At 47.0% G+C, this 21,003-nt stretch overlaps 2 protein-coding genes across 2 annotated transcripts in view; one reads left to right on the top strand and one right to left on the bottom strand.

Annotated features, from left to right (window-relative positions):
* Positions 1 to 1,330: 1,330 nt before the first annotated feature.
* epcam (epithelial cell adhesion molecule) lies at positions 1,331 to 4,333 on the bottom strand. Its single transcript, XM_030378423.1, has 9 exons — positions 3,897 to 4,333; positions 3,336 to 3,440; positions 2,950 to 3,211; positions 2,745 to 2,810; positions 2,578 to 2,644; positions 2,381 to 2,479; positions 1,929 to 2,126; positions 1,796 to 1,840; positions 1,331 to 1,658 (listed from the first exon to the last, which is right to left on the bottom strand). The coding sequence occupies exons 1-9, from the start codon at positions 3,955 to 3,957 to the stop codon at positions 1,635 to 1,637; spliced, it is 927 nt and encodes a 308-aa protein (XP_030234283.1). The 5' UTR covers positions 3,958 to 4,333; the 3' UTR covers positions 1,331 to 1,634.
* A 2,000-nt stretch (positions 4,334 to 6,333) lies between these two features.
* The window catches only part of LOC115559562 (fibrillin-1), a 17,965-nt gene continuing 3,295 nt past the window's right edge, over positions 6,334 to 21,003 (top strand). Inside the window, exons 1-13 of the mRNA XM_030378422.1 lie at positions 6,334 to 6,490; positions 7,664 to 7,719; positions 7,873 to 9,948; positions 11,010 to 11,132; positions 11,398 to 13,584; positions 13,829 to 13,962; positions 14,480 to 14,647; positions 15,861 to 16,040; positions 17,031 to 17,760; positions 18,198 to 18,347; positions 18,896 to 19,113; positions 19,513 to 19,588; positions 20,350 to 20,653. Of these exons, the coding sequence (XP_030234282.1) occupies positions 6,486 to 6,490; positions 7,664 to 7,719; positions 7,873 to 9,948; positions 11,010 to 11,132; positions 11,398 to 13,584; positions 13,829 to 13,962; positions 14,480 to 14,647; positions 15,861 to 16,040; positions 17,031 to 17,760; positions 18,198 to 18,347; positions 18,896 to 19,113; positions 19,513 to 19,588; positions 20,350 to 20,653 (6,407 nt within the window). The 5' untranslated portion in view covers positions 6,334 to 6,485. The remainder of the gene's footprint in view (positions 6,491 to 7,663; positions 7,720 to 7,872; positions 9,949 to 11,009; positions 11,133 to 11,397; positions 13,585 to 13,828; positions 13,963 to 14,479; positions 14,648 to 15,860; positions 16,041 to 17,030; positions 17,761 to 18,197; positions 18,348 to 18,895; positions 19,114 to 19,512; positions 19,589 to 20,349; positions 20,654 to 21,003) is intronic.

Here is a 21,003-nt window from a genome sequence, read left to right as displayed (position 1 = left end):
TGTTAATGTAAGGGCAGTTAAAACAGGCCAGTCAAACTTGACCGGGTACACCATAGTAAGGGGGGAGAAACGAACACGACACAAAGGTTATGATGTAAACACCGGTACCTGAGGACATCTGACACCTGGGCTTGTCTGAACTAGTTAAGAGCACTGCCTTTGTCCGTCTCCATAGCGAGGGGAAAAAAATAGAGCAGGGTAGAATAATTCCCAGATGCAGTAGCACTATATAAACATTTATACATAATTTGGTCAATTCATCTTGCTTAATTTGTTTGCGTTGGTAAATACCTCTCAAGTCTCAGTGATATTCATCTTTGTGTAAATAATTATCTGGAGTTCACTTCAGTGGCAACGCATTTTCTTTCTGAGAACTGCCATGTTGCGACAGTGAGACGGTTAATACTAGGTGTGTTTGTGAGAGACAGAACCCGACGAACAGGTTTAACCTGTCAGTTTCAGAAGGACGGTGTGGGGGACAGACCTGTGGGGTGCTAGGTTTCGTCAGCCATCTTGATTCAACTGGAATCCCTTCAGCCCATTTGGTACAAGAGCACTTCATTTCCAAACAAAGTACATAAAGCTGAACTGGGCAGGACCACCAACATACTGAAAGACCCCAGCCATCCAGGCTACGGACTATTCTCTCTGCTCCGCTCAGGGAGCAGATACCGCTCACTGGCGGCAAAGACAGAGACTCAGGAAGAGTTTATACCTCCCAAGCTGTCAGGTATCTAAATGGTACTGATTAAGCCCTTTATAGCAACTGCACTTAAAGTAACCCTTTTATTCCTATGTGCAATAACCCTGACATCTTGGATATACTTAGTTTTGTATGTTATGTGACTATTTAGCATGGAGCCGACTGAACATTTCACTGCAATGTATTGTGTTTGACGGATAAAATCTGAACAGTGGGCGAATACCGTTTCCGAGAAACGGCACGAAGAGAAAAACTAGACCAAACGCAGGAAGTCTGCCACAACCAAAGCTCACATGATAAACTTATAGGCCTACCACTATTTGATGACCTTAAATAGTGGGATGTAGCAAATCTAAATGTTTGACTTGAAGTCAATGGAACTGCTTGAGCAGGTTTATAATTTAGCTTTGAGAAAATTCAAAGTCACCACACTGAGTAAATAAATGTAAGAAAATGTGGCCAACTGAAACCTTAACGTTGCGTAAAGTAGTAACATTTTGAGACCATGAAACTGGTGATTGGGAAGGATGTTCAATATGAATCCTTAGCCATGCCCTCATTCCATCTAAAGCAAGATTTCCTAACGAAGCTACTGCACCAACTTCATACGTTAACAACCAACTCAAAAATGTTAAAAATCATCTTTTATTAAAACAAAACCTGTACACGCAATGACATGTGAAACACTGTCAACTAAAAATAAAAAGGGACTTGTGCTAGCAAAAATTAATCAGCAAAGGTTTGGGCATATGTAATGACAATGAATTTACAGTTCATAAATAAAATGCAATGCTAAAAAAGTATCGCCAGAACACAAAAATAGGCACGTTGATTGTACAATCTCCATTCCACAGTATTAAAAAGTTAAAAGGTACCATCCCATAACAAACAAAGCGAATCTAACAGAAGCATTCCATTCTTCAATCCCACCTCACATGGCTTCCAATTCCCTGGGCTGCAACACAAAAGGCAGACGCCATTAGTATAAAACACACCAATATGAATGCTCGGCAAAGGCCTGGGCATACGAGGCACAACATCATTTTCCATTCAAATGTAATATTTGCATAGAAATCAAAAGTAAAAACACACCTGAGCCTTGGAGTATTTCTGCTGTTCTCGCCTCCTGGCAAAGAACTATAACAAATACACGGAAAAAATGTACATCAAAACGGGCACCAACACACGCACACAAATTACATTTCGGGCTACGCATCACACTCACCACAACCAGCAGGCCGGCGATCACGGCCAGCACCACCACCACGATGACGGCGATGATGCCGCCGGTGAGGGCCTTCATGGTGAAGGTGGGGGGCTCCTCGTCCACGTAGTACACCAGGATGTCCTCCATCTCCAGCTTCTGCTTGCCAACCATGGGCTCAAACTGCTCCTGGCGATCGAACAAGGGCAGCACCTTCACCTGTCGGGAGAAGAGAGTTAGCGAGGCTGGGTGATTTATTCTAGAGCCCATAATGAGTAGCAGCGCTATATTCTTTAGTTCTTTGTACAACCTTCTGATGCTTGGGTCACAATAAACATTATTTGCATCTTAATGAGGTCGTACACCATTATGTTTTTTCTCACAAGGGGACATCTTTGTCAATATGATCAGTGAACCAAGCAGCAGCGAGGCTAAAGCCAACAGGTAAGTTGCAGAATCCCCAATTAACATACGTCTTTCTCCATGTAGTAGGCTAGGCGGGACAGGTCAGTAGTGCGGTCTCCCATTGGCTTTTTCACATCCACAATAATACGGCGCCCATCAGCGTCATACTGCAGGTAACACATAAAGGCAACAGCAATGTTAAGAGCTTTTCAAAGAGGTCATCCATCCAAAAAAAAAAACACACCTTCAGTGGAGCGCTTCTTACCTGGACATCTGTCACCATTTCCTTGTTGAAGTTGTCGTAGCGCTTGTGGATGGCATCGGCGATGGCACTGCATTAGGGACATGGATTAATCAATGCAGTGAAGCCAGTAGGGACATCAGTCACAACACAAAATACGAATCTGACTCATTGGAAAAGCAGCTGCTTACCCTTTCAATGCAGTCGCGTCAATTCCATCTTTCACCTCCTTGTGTTTCAGCTCCAGGCGCACCCAGCTAAGAAAAAGAGCATGTTAGGGCTACTATTGACACAAACAGAATTCCTTCCGGACCCCGCCCTTCCCCAGGGTATATATGCTTTACCAATCCAAACCTAGCTACACCACAGGTCTAGCAGGGAAGCATCACTACTTACTAAGTCTCCACCAGCTTCTCGCATTTCAGAGTTTTGTCCCCTTTGTCTGTACGACGAACCCCGGCACTGTTGACGCACCAACACTCCTCTGTGTTGTTGCACTGCCTGGCCTTGAAGCGACCATCGCTCTCACACTCGGGGTCGTAGATGCCGTCGTTGTCTACGAAGGCGGTCTCATCTGGCTTGCCGCCAAGTGTACGGGTTGAGAGGTTTTTGTTGGCTCTGTACATCTCAGCATCCATCAGATAACACTTGGGGATCACTGAGGAGTAGAAAGACACACCAAAACGTTTAAACCACCTTGAAGAGTGACAAATGACAAAAGTATATGCCACGATCCTAATCCTAATGGAATTATGGAACTTTTACTCAATAATGAAACTTACATTTTTTGCAGTCCACAACCTGCTTCACATTGTTATCTTTCAACACGGTACACTGGCAGGGGTTTCCGTCGCATCTGGCCCATTTCAGAGTAGCGCATGGGGCGCCTGTGGAGACGATGAAAACTGATCTTGAGAATCACGTAATTGTGGTAGTATAGGTGTATGGCCATTTTAATACATGAACAGTGAACTACAGCGTATAACAACCCCAATGGTTCAGGTAGGCCTACAACCAAAGCTGGCAAGTCAACTGGGCGTTGGTTACCAAAACCAGAGAGCACCTCTCCGCCCAACCCCCACTTCCGCACCCTGCACCGAAACTCCAGCAGCCTGGTGACTTATTACCTTTCATTTTAACCTTCCCAACATCACGGCGACAGTGGTTATTCAGATAAATAAGAGCCTATACGTTTATACACTTATCATGCAATAACAATTATAAAGTAAATTGTAACCTGCGTCAACCTTTAACATTTATTATAACATACGACTAGGCCTACACTTTTAGAAGGGTAGGCTATTGACCGTATGAAATTGCAGAGAATGGTTTAAATTACTTACACGACTGGGCAGAGGCAGCTGCTGCGAGGCCGACAAAAACGAGAACCATCAACATCGTCATGGTTGAAATGAAAATATTAATCCCAGTCGGGTTTTGCGTCAGTCTCCTTCAACACCGACTCAACAACTAAGTAAAAACACGAAGCACTGAATCGTTTACCGCCCCACAGGTGTGGACTCGTCAAACCTGTTCACAGGTGAACCGTAATCCCAAGGGGAGAGCAATATACGGGCCAAACTAAAGTTGGTCGAGTTTATCCCGGCCTTTGCGACGAGCTGAGCTGTTTAACTAGTAAACAGAGTGTTACTTGTTGCAGGAATCCAAGGAGTAGTGGATTTATAAGCGCACCAGTCTCATTACGTCAGGCAACTTTGAGTATCATAGGGGCGGGGGAAGCGGCGCACCTATTTTCCGCTGTGACCATATTCGGTGTGAGGCATTTCAAGTGATGTTTTCCCAGGCGAATCGAAGACCGAGCCGATCATCATCATCGATGTAAATCAATCCTACTTAAAATAAAGAGACGTTTTTTTTAATCGCAGTGATTCAAAACGTGGCTCATTAATTGTTAACAGTACGCTCAATCGTCAAATTAAACGCAATGAAAGTAGGCTCAAATGTGCAGGCTATTTTGTTACAATTAATGTAAATGGGACACTAGACGATATTTTTGTTTTTGCTTTTTATATCATACATTTAAACGAACGGTACATCACGAGTTAAATAAAAACATGAAATAACAAAGATTCCTCTTCCACGTGAGTGTGACGTCATCAACGCACCTGAGAAACTCAGCCGACTGAAACTTGTCCTGAAGAGATACTGGCGCCATTGCCGTTGCTGCGAGTCAGGTTCTTTCAAAACACACGAATGAGTTATGAGTTAGTTAGTCACTGTTATTGATGACAACATAGGAATTAGGCTACCTGTCGGGGATGTGTCTGCCCTGACAATGACTGAAAATATTAGGCCTAGTAACAAAATATTTTATAACCTAAATATAGATCCACAGCGGATGATGAACCCATAAGTAGGCCTAGTACTCCCTCATAACTAAAGCCTCATAATCAAACTTTCTGTCAGTAAGTCTTTGGAGCCTAAGATTTTTTCTAAAGTGTTCCTAAGTGATTTTTCGCGTCATACTTATTGACAGAAAGTTGATTATCCATGAAAAACATGGATTTTTGTGAATCCAAAGACATGTTCAAAGCGCTATCAAAAGAGTTGATAGAATATTGATACGTGTTTCTCCATTAAATATATTCAGATGAGGGTTATACTTGCATGATTAGGGCACTCATTTATCTGCAAACGATTACTATCTGCTAGCCTAAATAGTTTTTCACACTACTCCTTAATGTGTCCTTCTTGAAACAGAAACCATCACATTTGACTTTTGGTTTTATATTTTGGCATTCATTCACACATTAAAAAAACTTGTTTTAACCATACAGAAACATTAATCTTTTAAAGAAACCTGCCTATTTGCCCCTTAACAAATAGCATAAGCCAATTCAATTGAATAAGATCAAGTTTACATGTAGTCTACTGCCAAACAAATACAACTGTAACACATTTAAACAAAAGTAGACAGCAGTTAATCATTCGTGACATGTTTCACTGTGTGTCCGACATTTTTACCTTCTCATTAACGTTCAGCCTGCGTTAAGCGTAAACAACACATTGGAGGTCTACGTGGTGGAGTTAAGCTTTGTAGTCATTTATTAATCAAGTATCTGTACAAATATAATGAATGGACAAAGCAGGTTTGAGATATATAAGTAGGCTACATCAGAATAAGATTGTTTGTCTGTTATGTATAACAGTCAGAATACGCTGCTATTATCTTTAAGAATTGCTCCTGAAAATTGTTTTAAAATTCCTGAACCAGTATGGCTCATGCTGTAAGGTAGTCATGCAGATGTCAGAACAAACAACTTGTGTTTTATGTAGGTGGGAATTTCCACTGACACAATACTAGGCTTTTTCATGGGATTAGAAAAGATTCATAAACGTTTTTTCTTTAAAAATCCCACCATGTTTTCATACCATTTTATTTGAATATCTTGGACATTAGTAGTGATGATGATGGCACAATTAATATTGATGGTCTAATTTATTTGAATCAAAGTGTCATCTATCTATCTACGGTGTGTGTGTGTGTGTGTGTGTGTGTGTGTGTGTGCGTGTGCGTGTGCGTGTGCGTGTGCGTGTGCGTGTGTGTGTGTGTGTGTGTGTGTGTGTTTTCATCATTGTGTTAAAGATGATATATGATACATAACTCATGAGATTATGGGTGTTTCTTCTTCTCAGCGGTTTAACATGTAAGGGAGGAGCACGGGCAGTATCCCATTGTCCCATAATCTCCCCTGGGGTTTGGGTGGTAGGTTTAGGGGAAAGGGTGGGACAGGACAGTTAGAGGAGGTGGTAGCCGTGACAGAGCAGAGAGAGTAAAGAGAGTCAGGCACCCAAGGGGGAGAGTAGCGAGAGGGGAACAGCGAGAATCACTTAACAGAGGATTGGTTGCGTTACGGCCTCCCATCTAGCCCCAATGAGAGCCTCCTAGTGAACCAAGAGACAGGGGAAATATGCGGTAAGTGAAAAACAGAAATGGTACTGAATTTATTCAAATCATCCAGGTCGTCATCCTCAATGGCTGTTCCTGCTCTAGCGTAATCTATGCTATATAGTATATTTGTTACATTTCGCTGAATGTCGAAGATTCTACTTGATTAATCCCTAATGGATAGTATATTTGTGCATGCATCTTTTAGATTAAGTAATCCTTTGGTTTCTATGCTTGCAAAATATGTAAAACATTTAATATTTTATGATGATATTTAATTTGAAGCCTATATGTGATTTTGATTTCTCATTTGCCTTACTTTGTGAACCTTTTGTGCAGCTTTTTGTTAAAGCTTTGGATTATGTAGGACCAATACTTGTATAATTAAATCCATTTGGTTGATCTTCAAATACATACATTGCCACATACCTTACTTCTAGGTGGGCATTCATGAACAGAATGGTAGAAATGCAGAAAAAAATTACATTTCCTATGCGGGATGTCCGTTGAAGCTACAAGCCTACAATGTCCATTGCACACTCTTCCTTTCAAAACACAGACAATAGGCCTCTAAGGCCTAGCGGGAGAAGTAGCATTTAGACGGTAACCAAATCAGAAACAAGGGTATTATAGTTGTCATATTGACCTTTTTGTTAAATCTTTTATCCATTGTTATTTCCTTAGTAGCAATGCGCCAATGAGGCCAGGAGCAGGGATATCAGCAGATCCTTTTTCAAGATTAATTCTTTGTGTCTCTGGCTGGGTATATCCTTACAAAGTCTTCACTCATTGGGGGGACTGCATTGTGAATGGCTCTTAAGTGTTTGTTAGAAATGATCTGAAGTCTTTTGGGTGATTTTATGTTTTTTTGCATTAGATTGAGTAAGAGAGAATAATTTTCTCACGTTCTGCTGATCTGATATGCTGTAGATTGTCAAATATAATGTAACTTATTACGAGCCCTTTAGGTGTGGTTACTGACCATTTAGGGCAAGTGCAACACTAGACTCTAAAGCCATTGTTATGTGTCGAAGTAGGCTACAGAGACAGCTAATAATGCAAAGGGTAACTTAACTCACACTCTTGAAATAGCTAGTTTTACGTATATAGATCCAGCCGCAACCTGTCCATCCTTCGAGCCTATCTATCCTTACAAGCCCCCTTGCTGTAGGTATTCATTCCACCTCTCTTTATGAACAGGTTTCCACTGCTGTGGTTGATTTGTCTGTTTGTAAGGCTGAAATACTGCTACACAGGTGAGTTTCTTTTTGCATGAGTAATTGCAAATGTTTATTTTCCCATAATCTGACTTTAACACAGATGTGTGCAACCATAATGTCATTGCAGAAACGTATAAATTAGACCAGTGTCTAGTTATTCCTTTATTCTCTCTCTCCCTCTCTCTGTAGCTGACCCAATAGACTGTGAGACGGCGGGCTGGAAGTGCCACCCCCGTGCCGAGTGTCTGCAAGTCAATGCCAACGTCACCTGTGTGTGCCGTAATGGCTACCAAGGAAACGGGCAAGAATGTGAAGATATCGATGAGTGTCTCAGTGGCCTAAGCGACTGCCACCCCAACGCACTCTGTAATAACACCCTTGGCAGCTACAGCTGTGCGTGCCGGCCTGGGTACATTGGGAATGGCTTCCTCTGTCAGGATATCAACGAGTGCCAAAGGGAGAATGGAAGGTGCCATTCCAACGCCACGTGCATCAACTACGAGGGTGGGAGTGGTTGCCAATGCAAAACGGGCTTCAGTGGCAATGGCTTTCAGTGCACCGATAACGACGAGTGCTCTTACCAGCGGATTTGCCACTGGAACGCAACCTGCACAAACAACCCGGGTTCTTACGTGTGCACTTGTAATGCTGGTTATAAAGGCAACGGGAACTACCTATGTCTGGACATTGATGAGTGTTCACAGACACCTGTTGTGTGCTCATCCTCGTTAGGTTACAGAGGCTGCAAGAACTTGCCCGGCACCTACCAATGTACATGTAGCACTGGTTACCAGAACAACGGGAACTACTGCCAGGACATTGACGAGTGTGCCGCTAAAAGGTGCAGCCAGTACGCGGATTGCAGGAACACCTTAGGATCGTACAGGTGCACATGTACACCCGGCTTTGAGGGCAATGGACTATCATGCGTGGACGTCAATGAGTGCAATGGCATCCACAACTGTCACTCCAGCGCAGTCTGTATCAACGTCGTTGGCAGGTACGAATGCTCTTGCTTGCCAGGTTTCCTTGGAGATGGCCAGAATTGCCAGGATGTTGACGAGTGCATAACGGTCGGGATCTGTCCCGCCGGTGCCGTGTGTGTCAACAACCCAGGTTCATACGACTGCAACTGCGGTCGCGGCTACCTCTACAACAACTCAATGTGTCAAGACGAGGACGAGTGTGCATCAGGACTCTGCAGTCCCTATGCCAGCTGCACCAATTTCCCGGCCTCCTTCAACTGCCAGTGTAAGCCCGGGTTCAACGGCGACGGCCTCAGCTGCGTTGATGAGGACGAGTGCTCGATGGCCCGGCAGTGCCACGCCAATGCCGTTTGCATCAACCGGCCTGGCTCTTACAACTGCAGCTGCGAAGTGGGGTACTCCGGAGACGGTGTCCTTCGCTGCACAGACGTCAACGAGTGTCTGGTGGACAACGGGGGCTGTAGGAACCTGGCGACCTGTGTCAACGCCCAGGGCTCCTTCTCTTGTCTCTGCTCCAACGGCTTCACCCTTGTCAACAAGACTCTGTGTCAGGACGTCGACGAGTGTGAGGAGAACAGCGTTGCATGCAGTGCTAACGAGTGGTGTCTCAACACTGCAGGGTCTTACGAGTGCCGGTGCCTGGCCGGGTTCTACCGCCCGGGTAGCCAGGTGGGCTGCGCCGACGTGGACGAGTGCAGGAACAAGCCGTGCCACGCCAACGCCACCTGCCTCAACGCAGAGGGCTCCTATGATTGCACCTGCAACGGCGGTTTCTCAGGGAACGGCACACATTGTAAGGACGTAAACGAGTGTCTGGCGGAGGGCAGGTGCCACCAGCGGGCGCTGTGCATCAATGCAGAAGGGGGTTTCTCCTGTGTCTGTCAGCAAGGGTTCGTGGGCGACGGCTTCTACTGTGAGGACATGAATGAATGCCTCTTCAACGCCACCTGTCCACCCATCTCCACCTGCATCAACTCCCCCGGGGCCTACGTCTGCTCGTGTCTGAACGGCAGCGTGGCAATCGACAGCCTCTGTTTGCTACCCAGTTCCCAGTGCGACCCCGCCTGCCATCCGCATGGCCTGTGTCACTCTTCGCCGTCCGGCTACCAGTGTGTCTGTGATCTTGGGTACATGGGCGATGGTCTGACTTGCTCGGACATAGATGAGTGCCAGTTGGAAAATGTCTGTCCCCGAAATGAGACGGAATGTGTAAATATCCCAGGATCCTTTGCCTGTATCTGCAGGGCTGGATTTATACTGAACGAGACAAATTGTGTTGGTAAGATTATGTTTTATTATGTCAAACTTAAAGAAGCATAACATTGATGATATTTGTATTATATACATTTTGTAACTAATGGCCACATACATTACCACTACCACATTCATGCATGCAAACATTCTCTTTGTGGACGGTATTCTTATTTTTATACTAGTTCTAACCTTCACTGTTATTCATCAATGCTTATACATAGTCAATGTAAAATAAAACAAAACTGTTCATTTAAACATCCATAGCAGAAATATACAGGGTCACATGCAGGAAATATACTCTTTAAACAATTCATAAACTGTGTCATTTAATCTGTTTTGTTCTTACATGTGTGCTGGATGCTCAATCGTAGTTGGTATGGAGGAACACATAAAACGTCTGGAAGGTGTCAATGATGTATTATCATAAAGCATGTGTGTATCTTATTAGTCACATGTGTGCTTAAGAAAGTCGCATGCACTCTTTCAGTAAATTGCACTAACTTACTGCAAATATTACAACATGTGCGCTTTTTAAAAACAATACATCCATGTCACCCCCATATTAAATATTATTATCCTAAAGTGCTTGTGTGCTTTGGTAGAGCATGGTCGACTAACAGCTTATCAAAAGCTTATAAAAGGTGCTTTATAAAATAATACATCCATGTCACCTGCCAGGCACTGTAGTTTGTGTTAATTTTTCATTAAAGATCCAATTTTCAAATCAACAGTACCATAGAGCCTACATCAGTTGAACATAGGTAAGACACATCTGAAATAAGGCATGAAAACAAACAACTCTAGCTATGGGTAACCTGCTTAGTGACTTCGTCAAAGAAGTCAAAATATTTCAAACATTTCAACACAAACTACACAGCACGCTTGGCAGTAGCTCACGAGGTAAAACGGGTTGACTTGTTGCCAGAATGATCCTAGTTCTGTCCCTGGAGTGTCGCTTTGGACGGCTAAATGTTGAAATATATTCAACACATGATTTGACAATGACCATTATTTTGCTCCCTCTTGCTTTCTCCCCCTCTCCCTTCCCAACTCACGCTGTTCTCCAACCCCTTTTTCTCTACATAGACGTGAACGAGTGTGAGTCCCCGGTTCGTCGCTGTAGTGAATTTTCCAGTTGTGAGAACACCATTGGAAGCCATCTGTGCCGCTGCCTCAGTGGCTTCGCCGGCGACGGAATCACCTGCTTGGGTACTTACCCACACTACTAACACCCTACACATGCATAAACACTGCCCACCATACCCCCCAATTACAAACATCCTTCAAACATCTGTGGTTATTCTTGTGTTGTTTCGATTTCAACTTGTGTATGTGAATTAACTGTAACAAACTTTCAATAAAAACTAAAGTAAAATCTAAATGAATAAATAGATAACTGAATTTACAATTATCTTCTGAGCACACTCATTGGGACTGCTTCCCCTGACCCTATCCCATTTTGGGTGACTTATAGACGTGGATGAGTGCCAAGGGGACAGCGGGGGCTGCCATCCCGCCGCCAGCTGCGCTAACACACCTGGTTCCTTCCGCTGCACCTGCCAGCCCGGCACCGAAGGCTCTGGCTTTGAGTGCCGCGATGTGGACGAGTGCTCCCAGAATGCCACGCTGCCCCACAACTGCAGTGTCCACGGCGTCTGCGGCAACACGGACGGGTCCTACCGCTGCTGGTGCCAAGATGGTTACCACGGAGACGGCTTCGACTGTGTAGACACGGATGAATGCCGGTCTGGTGTTAGTGTGTGCGACAGTAACATGACTTGCCACAACACCCTGGGTTCCTACATGTGCACCTGTGTCCTGGGGCTGGCGTACGAGCAGGGCACGTGTGTGAGCCTCAACGAATGTCTGAACGCCAGCCGATCATGCCACCTGAACGCCAGGTGCTACGCTGACCACAGCTCCTTCTACTGCCGCTGCCACGAAGGCTACTTTGGCGACGGGACCGACTGTCGGGACGTGGACGAGTGTGACAAGGGATTGGCTGAGAGCCCATGGGACGCCTGTCCACCGTCTTCCTCCTGCATCAACAGCAACGGCTCCTACGTCTGCGAGTGCTGGGACGGCTTCCGCAGAGCTGGAAAGCTTTGTCAGGATATGGACGAGTGTGCCAGTGGCAACTTCAGTTGCCCATACAACAGCACCTGCCATAACGTGGATGGGGGATACCACTGCCCCTGTGTGCCAGGCTTCTCCCTCGTCAACGACTCTCTGTGTTTGGACGTGGACGAGTGCTCTCTCGGCCTGGACGACTGCCCCCATGTGTCCGACTGCTTCAACACTGTGGGGTCTTTTTTCTGCGATTGCTGGCCTGGTTACCATGGGAATGGCACGGGCGCATGGTGCGTGGATATCGACGAGTGCCTGGGCAACTCCACTTGCCCCGAGCACAGCACGTGCAACAACACAGATGGGGACTTCCTGTGCACCTGTGACTCTGGATTCTCAGCCATCAACCACCTGTGCGTGGATGTCGATGAATGCAACACGACGGAGCAGGCTCAGCCCTGTGCCAATGGTGTGTGCATGAACACCCTCGGCTCATACTACTGCGAATGCACAAAAGGCTACTGGAGCAACGAGACAGAGTGTGTGGATGTGGATGAATGTTCAGATCTCCTCGACCCCTCCGTAGACTGCCAGCCCTTTGCCACGTGCGTCAACGCCCCCGGGTCCTACGCCTGCCTTTGTGATGAAGGGTTCACTCTCATCTTGACCAATAGCACCAGCTGGATCAATAGCACCATAAGGACCAATGAGACCATCTTGATCAATTTAACCCCCTCAACCAAGGGCTCCACCTTGACCAGTGAGACCCACTGGACCCCCCGGACTGAGTGTCAGGATATCAACGAGTGTGCGGGCGACCCCTGCCCTCAGTACGCCACGTGTCAGAACGTTGAAGGGTCGTTTCTGTGTCTGTGCGATGAAGGGTTCTTGCCGGACTCACTCTCGTATCTGTCCTCTAACAGCTCTGATAACGGGTCCACCGTGTTCATGCTTCATGGCTGTGAAGACATAGATGAGTGTGCCAACCACAGTGCCTGTCGTCCAGATCAGGTGTGCTCCAACCTGCCCGGAGGGTACGTCTGCTCTTGCAGAGTGGGCTATCGTGAGGAGAAGGGAGCTTGTGTTGATGCTGATGAATGCGGAAGTGTGCATCCATGTCATCCCTGGGCACGCTGCTGGAACACAGAAGGCTCCTTCTCGTGCCACTGCCTGCCGGGCCACAGGGGCAACGGTACCTGGTGTGAAGATGTGGATGAATGTGTGGCCCTGAGCCGGCCGTGCCACCCTATGGCCCGCTGCCGCAACACGCTGGGCTCCTTCTGGTGCCAGTGCGAACCAGGCTTCGCGGCTCTGGGGACGTTGTGCATAGACCTGGACGAGTGCCTGCAGACGAACGGGCCGTGTCAACCCGGAGCGACCTGCTCCAACCTCGTCGGGGGGTTTGACTGCCAGTGCAAACGGGGCTGGGACCCCACAGTGGACATGGTCAATGGGAGGCGAGGGTGTCTCGATCAGGACGAGTGCACAAGGCCCGCCGCCTGCTCTGGCACAGCTCTGTGCACCAACCTGCCGGGGTCTTTCCGGTGCTCGTGCCCCTCAAACGACACAGAGTGTGGACACATGGCTCTGGAGGGTGGGCTACATTTCCTGGCGTCGACTTCACTTACCTGCTAGCTTCACTGGAAACACAACTCGTCAGTTAATCTTGGGCCTCCCAGATTGTTTTTTGGGCAAACATTTACATGACTCATCCCTGTCTAATCAATCCTTATTGTATTGATTAACTTCTTCTGAGGTTACCTTGGATACAAATATGTTTGTTGCCTTTCCATGGGAGCCAGAGACTGTTTAACCTAATTTGCCACAATCCCCCACAGAGAGCGAGCTGTTCCCGTTTGGATCTGAGGTTGGAGACGACCATGTGGAGGTCAGCTCAGAAGACGGGAACTCCCCCTTCATCACTCCCCCCCTGGGCCTTCCCTTCATGGGAAAACTGTACAACAGGGTTTTTGTAAGTATAAAATACTATTCAATAAACAGTAACATAGATAATGTAGAAGCTTACAACAACAATTGAATGGCAATGTGCATTGGGTGTTTCATTGTCCTTTGAACCATTAAAGGTGGCTGGCTAGAAGGGAACATGGTGGCCAAAGGGGCTATATTATTAATACATAATATCAGTATATTACAGAAAGTTCCTGTCTCTGTACTGTCCAATAATTACTATATTGGGGTGCATATTAGTGTCAAATGCCTAACAGCAGTAAGAACTGATGCTGACAACCTCAAACAACAGTGTACTGTTTCCTTCTTGGGCCCATTCTCTGTCTTTCTCTGTCTGTTTCTCTCTATATATCTGACTGTTTCTCTCTGTCTGTCTGTCTCTGTCTGTTTCTCTCTCTCTCTCTCTCTCTCTCTCTCTCTCTCTCTCTCTCTCTCTCTCTCTCTCTCTCTCTCTCTCTCTCTCTCTCTCTCTCTCTCTCTCTCTCTCACTCTCACTCTGTCTTCCTCTGGACATGCACTAGTTTTCAGACAACGGCCTTGTCCAGTTCCAGTCCGTCTCCCAGAATGAACAGCGCCTGCTACCTGTCCCATTTCCTGCGGGTTTCCGTGGCAACGAGGGCCTGGCCCTGTTGGCGGTGTTCTGGGACGATGCTGACCTCACGCTCGGGCAGGGGCGGCTGCTCTACAAGGTGAGCGAGCAGCATCCCATGATGGCTTAAAGGAGCCTCAAGGAGCCAGTATGAATCCAAACAACAACAACATGCAAGAGGAGGATATGTCTGTGTGTGTGTCTGTATTTGCGTTATAAGTGTCTGACAGGTAAAGTGTTGAGGTATCCGGATTCCAGAAGATGCAAATAAAATAACAGGATCAGCAATTATTGCGTTTATTCGTAGCCTGTACCTTCGGTCAATTCAGTGAAGCATTCTGTAGGACTCCGTGGAAATCTGACAGGAGGAGTATTGTCGTGCGAGACATGATGAGCAGGGAGGTCATGAGATGATGACGTATGACAATATTATGTTTCTGTTTATGTTATCCATATGTGTGTGAGTGGAACTAAGGTATAGAGTATTTTAAGAAATAACAAAGAGGGCTTGTGTTGAAGTACAGATGAGGGAGGGTAATCTTCCTAACATGGCAGTGGAGCCCTGTGTAGCCCTAGGTGTGTGAGTCTTATTCAGCGTTGGACTTACAGTCAGGCGTTATCACAAAGTAGTATTTTGGAGATAGGCTGGACCCTGGCAAGCACCCCATCACCATAGACACTATTTCATTATTTATAATTTTTTTATTATAACTAAATGATTGCAATTTTTCGCTTGTATGTGTGTCATAAATATGTGGCCTGTAAAGCCCTTTGAACTGTGATTAAGGGCTATACAAATAAAATGTAATTTAATTGACAATGCACCAATGTAAAAAACTATCAGTAAAGGAACCCGAATGGCCATTAAAGGGCAGCTGTGTAAGCAAATGCAATGCAGAATAATGTCAAATAACATTAATATCAGAGCTTGTTGGCTCTACATTCATCGGGTTGAAACACATGTTTGTGTTTTAATGATCAGTTCATTAGTCCTTTAATTACTGGTCACATTATTACTGAAGCCAAACAAATGGTATGGTGTAGAAAGATGCATTTTACCTCTGTGTTCCGATCCTTTGCAGAGCCAGTGAGTGCAGAATAAATACATTTGACTATACTAGATGTTAACATTGATGAAGGAAAAAGCAAGAGCGAATAACATAATGTGCCAATGTGAAAATTATCTTACCTGATGTCTCCTTTTCATTCCTCAAAGGCCTGTGAAGCTCCTTGACCTAAGACAACATTTCTCTCTACCTCTCTATGCCTCTCTTCGTTCATCCTCTGCACACTTACCTCCCCCACTCCGATAGGAATACAGCTCGCTGGATATGTCGGACATCTACTCTCAGATCGTGTTTAACCGCACAGCGCGGGCCGTGACAGAGTTCGAGGGGCAGAGGGGCCGACCCTCCTTCACCCCCGCCTGGATCCTCAAGATCACCTGGGACAGCGTGATGGCCATCTCCTACCAGAAGGTCAACCTGTCAGAGGTCAGAGGCCGTGGTGGACACAGTGGGCTGGTGGGGGGTTGTGTTAATTTAATAAATACAGTTGCAGTCCAAATGTCATGTGAGACACTTGGTCTTTTAAGCTGCCCCCCTGATTTCTGGAGGCCAGTATATTACACCATCCACAAATATATGACACTGGTTTCGTCCACAAACCTTCGATAGGAAGGGTTTAATGCAAGGCAAGAAATGCATACCAATGTGGGATTTGCAATGAATTGAAATGGTTATGACAAAGACTAATGCTGTTTCAAAAGCCAACAGGATGCCACAATAACACATTACACAAGAACACAAGTACAGACAAGAACGCCGATTGAGAAAGGGCTCTTGAGAAAGTATAGACAGTTTATAGTTAAACTATAAACTTTCCCAGGGTACTTTCCCAGGTATGGAAACAGAAAGAGAGTTTAAAATCTGCAGAACCAATCCGCATTCCTTGGGGAGGCAGAAAAAAAGAGGCCGGAAAACTGTTGCACTAACACGTCGTTCTCTTCCTGGGTAAAAAAAGATTTCAACAAAGTAGGTGGAAATCCTTAATTCCAAAAGGACTGAGCACACATTTTTTTAAAAGGAGACAAATAACATAAGGTCGCTTGAAAACCATTATAATGTTTTAAAAAAATCTCTCCGTTTGACAAATAAACAGGAAAGAACTCGCTTAATAAGCTAGGAAGAAATCTTGAGAAGGAACACAGAGTGGGGTTAGGAGTGCAATGGGTGCCATAATTGACAAACATACAAGAAAAACATTTTGAATAATTTAGTTAATCGCATGACTTTACCTTTATATGCAACCTAGCACATCAGATCCCAAGGGACCTCGATTTGATCTGAAAGTGTCCACTTCATAATCATCCATGGTGTCACCTGAGGTGACACCATGGATGATTATGAAGTGGACACTTTCAGAGGAGAATCGAGGTGACTCACCTCGATTCTCCTCCTCCGGTCCGTCCTCCTCATCCTCAGACCAACACCTTCCAGTGCATCCTGACCACGGACGGCGTGCGCACCTTCGCCCTCCTGCACTACGGCGCCATGCGCTGGGGCCCCGGCCAGCGCATCCACCAGGACGCGCTCATCGGCTACACGGACGGAGGAACCCACTACCACAACCACGACCGCCCGGCCTCCGCCGCCGACCCCACCGCCGACCCCACCGCCGACCCCGCCTCCTCTATCAACCCCACCGCCATCGCCGCCTCCATCACCGCCACTACCGGCCCGCCACCAGCAGGGCCTTACGAACCCGGCGGGCGGTACCGTCCCCAGCACACGGTGGGCCCCGGGGGTCGCCCGGGGCAGCTGCTGTGGGACCTGAGCGGCCCCGACCCATTGGAGGAGGAGGCGGGGGAGGGGGCGGAGGGGGCGGAGGTGGACCAGCGGCTGCGCTGCCAGACCTGGGCCCAGAGCGAGCCCGCGCCGGCCGAGTGGGCGTCGGAGGTGCCGGCGTGCCCGTGCACGCGCGCCCAGGCCACGGAGGACTTGGCCTTCCTGCCCCAGACGGTCCGCCCCCGCCTGCCGCAGGTCCGGGCGCTGAGGGACCAGCGGTGGGGCAGCGGCAGCGGACACGTCTTCCTGTCGGCGCTCCCTAACCGCTGGGGCTCCGGGAAGACGTGTGTGTATGACCCCCAAGGGGAGCTGCAGGGGGGCTACAGCGAGCGCTACTTCTCCGCGGAAGACACGCAGAGACACATCGGTAAGAGGATGGGTTGGGTGTTGTGTGTGTGTGTGTGTGTGTGTGTGTGTGTGTGTGTGTGTGTGTGTGTGTGTGTGTGTGTGTGTGTGTGTGTGTGTGTGTGTGTGTGTGTGTGTGTGTGTGTGTGTGTGTGTGTGTGTGTGTATGTGTGTGTGTGGATGATCCGTTACAGACAGCTGTAGCACTGGCAGGATGTAGTGCTTTCAAATGGGATGTAGTGCTTTCCAATTTAGGAACATATACAAGTGAATAGCTTTAAGTCAGCCCCTTTCCGTGCCACCTGGGTCACTCTGGTGTGTGTGTGTGTGTGTGTGTGTGTGTGTGTGTGTGTGTGTGTGTGTGTGTGTGTGTGTGTGTGTGTGTGTGTGTGTGTGTGTGTGTGTGTGTGTGTGTGTGTGTGTGTGTGTGTGTGTGTGTGTCACTCTCTTTCTGTCTAGATGAGGATCTCTTGCCCTTCCAGTGGTGCTGCGTTGAGTCTCCTCTGTGCCATCTTTACCTCACCAAGAGGCCCCTAGATCGTTGCCAGGGTTACGGCTGGGTCAGCCCTGAACAGAGTACTCTGGCCAAGAAGTCAACACAGGGTGTTGGTGAGTGATTGCATCACAACAGCATCATACATACCCATACATATTAGTTAAGGGCACGGAAAGGCAAGTAATCAATTGATGTGGTGGATCAAACATTATTAACAGTTAACGGAATGCTTCCTTGTGAGCAACCGTCTGTAAGTGCAAAAGTGCAAAGCATTTTACAGCTTGGCAGTAATCATTGGTTAGTCCTGTACAAATCAAACCTAAGAGACGTCACCACCTGGTGGAAAACACTGGTTATTACAACAAACCACTCTGGTTTGGTTCACAAGCTAAAGCGATATTTTCAGTTGATATGTCAATACAGTAGGCCATATGTACAGCGTCATTCTTTATGTATACTACACACAGTATAACCACTTCAGTGTGGGTTTTCCTGTACTTTCAAAAGGGTGCTATCATATCATCATCAACAATTGAACCACAAAACTAAAGAAAAAAGAATGACAACTCGTCCATGCGGACGCGATTTAACAAAGTACACCATCTCCATAACCCAAACTATTCTACCGATCTGAAGTTGAGTGTTTCTCCCCCATGCCCAGCGATGGTATACGGCAGCCTGCATTTCATCACCTTTGATGGGCTGCGTTACTCCTTCCGGGCCCTGGGGGTGTTTGTGCTGCTGAGGCTGTCCTCAGCGTTGGGTTCAAACAGGTTCACCCTGCAGGGGGAGATGGGCAGGCTGCAGCAGAGCGGGGGAAGGCCCGCCGAGGCTCCGGTGTTGGTGAGGATGGCCGCCTACCACCAGGGCATTGGCAAGGTAAGCCTCTGTGCTGTGTGCGTGTGTGTGTGTGTGTGTGTGTGTGTGTGTGTGTGTGTGTGTGTGTGTGTGTGTGTGTGTGTGTGTGTGTGTGTGTGTGTGTGTTTGTGTGCGTGTATGTATGTGTGTGTTTCACACATACATTTTGCATCAATGCAATGTGATACAATTTGTAATAAATATTGAATAAAACACTCAATTGTTTTCTAAGTTGTTATTTTCAACACGTATCCCTTCCCATAACAGTATGTGGTTTGTATCAGACTTTTGTTAATGTTGGTTAAAAAACTCCACCTTTCTCTTCTCTCTTTTCAATCAGGTCATGAGACAGTCGACATGTTTTTATGAATGAGGGACTTTAATTCCTGTTACTGATGCATCTGTGTGAAATCTTCCCAGGTGGAGTGGAAGTGCGCAAACCAAGGAGACGGACTGGAGTTGTTAGTTGGTGGTGTGAGTGTTCCAGTCACCATAGGTAAAATTAAATTGATTTGGACCCTGTTCCAAAGGTCAAAGGTCAAAGAAATTGTTGAGCGTTATGTGCAAAAGAACTGAAAATAACAGAATGTTGCACATGCTTTGTTACCGTGCAAACTTAAAAGGCATGCTTCATAAAAAAATTAAATAATAATTGGAAGTAAGAAACTTTCAGTCATCTTGTTAGGGTTGCTGCACCGATTCTTAAGTGCCCGATCAGTGTGTCGTGAGCGGTGACCTTTGACCCGAGGCGTGCTGATGAGACCTCCTCTCTCTGACCACAGAGAGAGGTCACACATATGCACATACGAGACACGCTGACCCCCGGGACGCAGTCAGGCAGCATTTGAGATATCTGAGGGAAACAAGTGTTGTTATGTTTTATCTCAAATAATTATTGTTGACAAAACAACACAGCCTGTAAGGACCACTCATCCACTGCGTTACATACGCCTTGAACCAGTATACAAACACACATGGGAGGGCTCATGGGGGTAGCAGGTAGTCTGGCCAGTGGCCACCGGATGGTTGCCGGGTACTGATCCCCGGCTCCTCCTAGCCGAGTGTTGAGGAGTGAGCAAGGCACCTGACCCTGCCTGCTCCGGACCCCTGCGTCGCCTCGCATGGCTGACATCTCCGTCGGTGTGTGAATGTGTGTGTGAATGGGTGAATGTGAGGCCATTATCATAAGAGTGTCTGCTGCTCTGAAGAGCATTGTATATAAATATATACACATACAGTCCATTCACCTCTCCCCAGGCGTGGTCCACAGGAGCGCGTGGGGCTTCATCGTGCGCTGCGTGTCTCTGAGCCGCTGCGCCGCCGTGTACGCCGGGGGTCTCCACGCCAGGGCCTGGCGCGTCGGCGGCGGCGGGGGGGGGGGGCTGTCAGCTGGGGGCAGTGGTGGAGGTGCCCCAGCACTTCTACAACCGCACCGTGGGCCTGCTGGGCCTCTGGAGCTCCACCCGCGCGGACGACCTGCTGATGTCCAACGGCAGGGTCCTCCCTCAGGCCATCCCCGAACCCCGGCCCGAGGACCACCTGCACACCTTCGGCATGTCCTGTGAGTATCGGGCGGGCTGCTGGTGGTGGCCTTGTGCAGCGTTAGTGTTTACACCAGGGCTCCGTGCTAGAGTAGATTAGATCAGATGCAACTCTATTAATCCCCCCTAGGAGACATTGGTTTGTTGCAACAGCCCCGCGGCAGTGGAAGAACACAGGATAAAAATACAATGCAATAAAAATACAAAGTACTGATGCAAACAAAAATAGACATTGCCGTAAACTGCCAAACTAAATGCTAAAGTAAGGATAAGACAAGACAAACAGGGCAAAAAAAAAAAAGACGGTATAAACAATGTAAATTATAAATTATAAGTGCGCCGACATCATGGGCGATACGCATCGTGGGTC

The sequence above is a fragment of the Gadus morhua genome, chromosome 15 (assembly GCF_902167405.1).
Source record: "Gadus morhua chromosome 15, gadMor3.0, whole genome shotgun sequence".
In the NCBI taxonomy this organism is placed as follows: domain Eukaryota; kingdom Metazoa; phylum Chordata; class Actinopteri; order Gadiformes; family Gadidae; genus Gadus; species Gadus morhua.
Note: the sequence above shows the minus strand (reverse complement) of the source record. Positions and strands in the feature narration are given on the sequence as shown.

Excerpts from the sequence above, each read along its gene's own strand:
- epcam (XM_030378423.1), bottom strand. The coding sequence starts at position 3,957 with ATGACGATGTTGATGGTTCTCGTTTTTGTCGGCCTCGCAGCAGCTGCC. Across the intron at positions 2,480-2,577 it reads AAATGGTGACAGATGTCCAG|TATGACGCTGATGGGCGCCG; the intron begins GTAAGAAGCGCT and ends TGTTACCTGCAG. Across the intron at positions 2,127-2,380 it reads CCTACTACATGGAGAAAGAC|GTGAAGGTGCTGCCCTTGTT; the intron begins GTATGTTAATTG and ends TTCTCCCGACAG.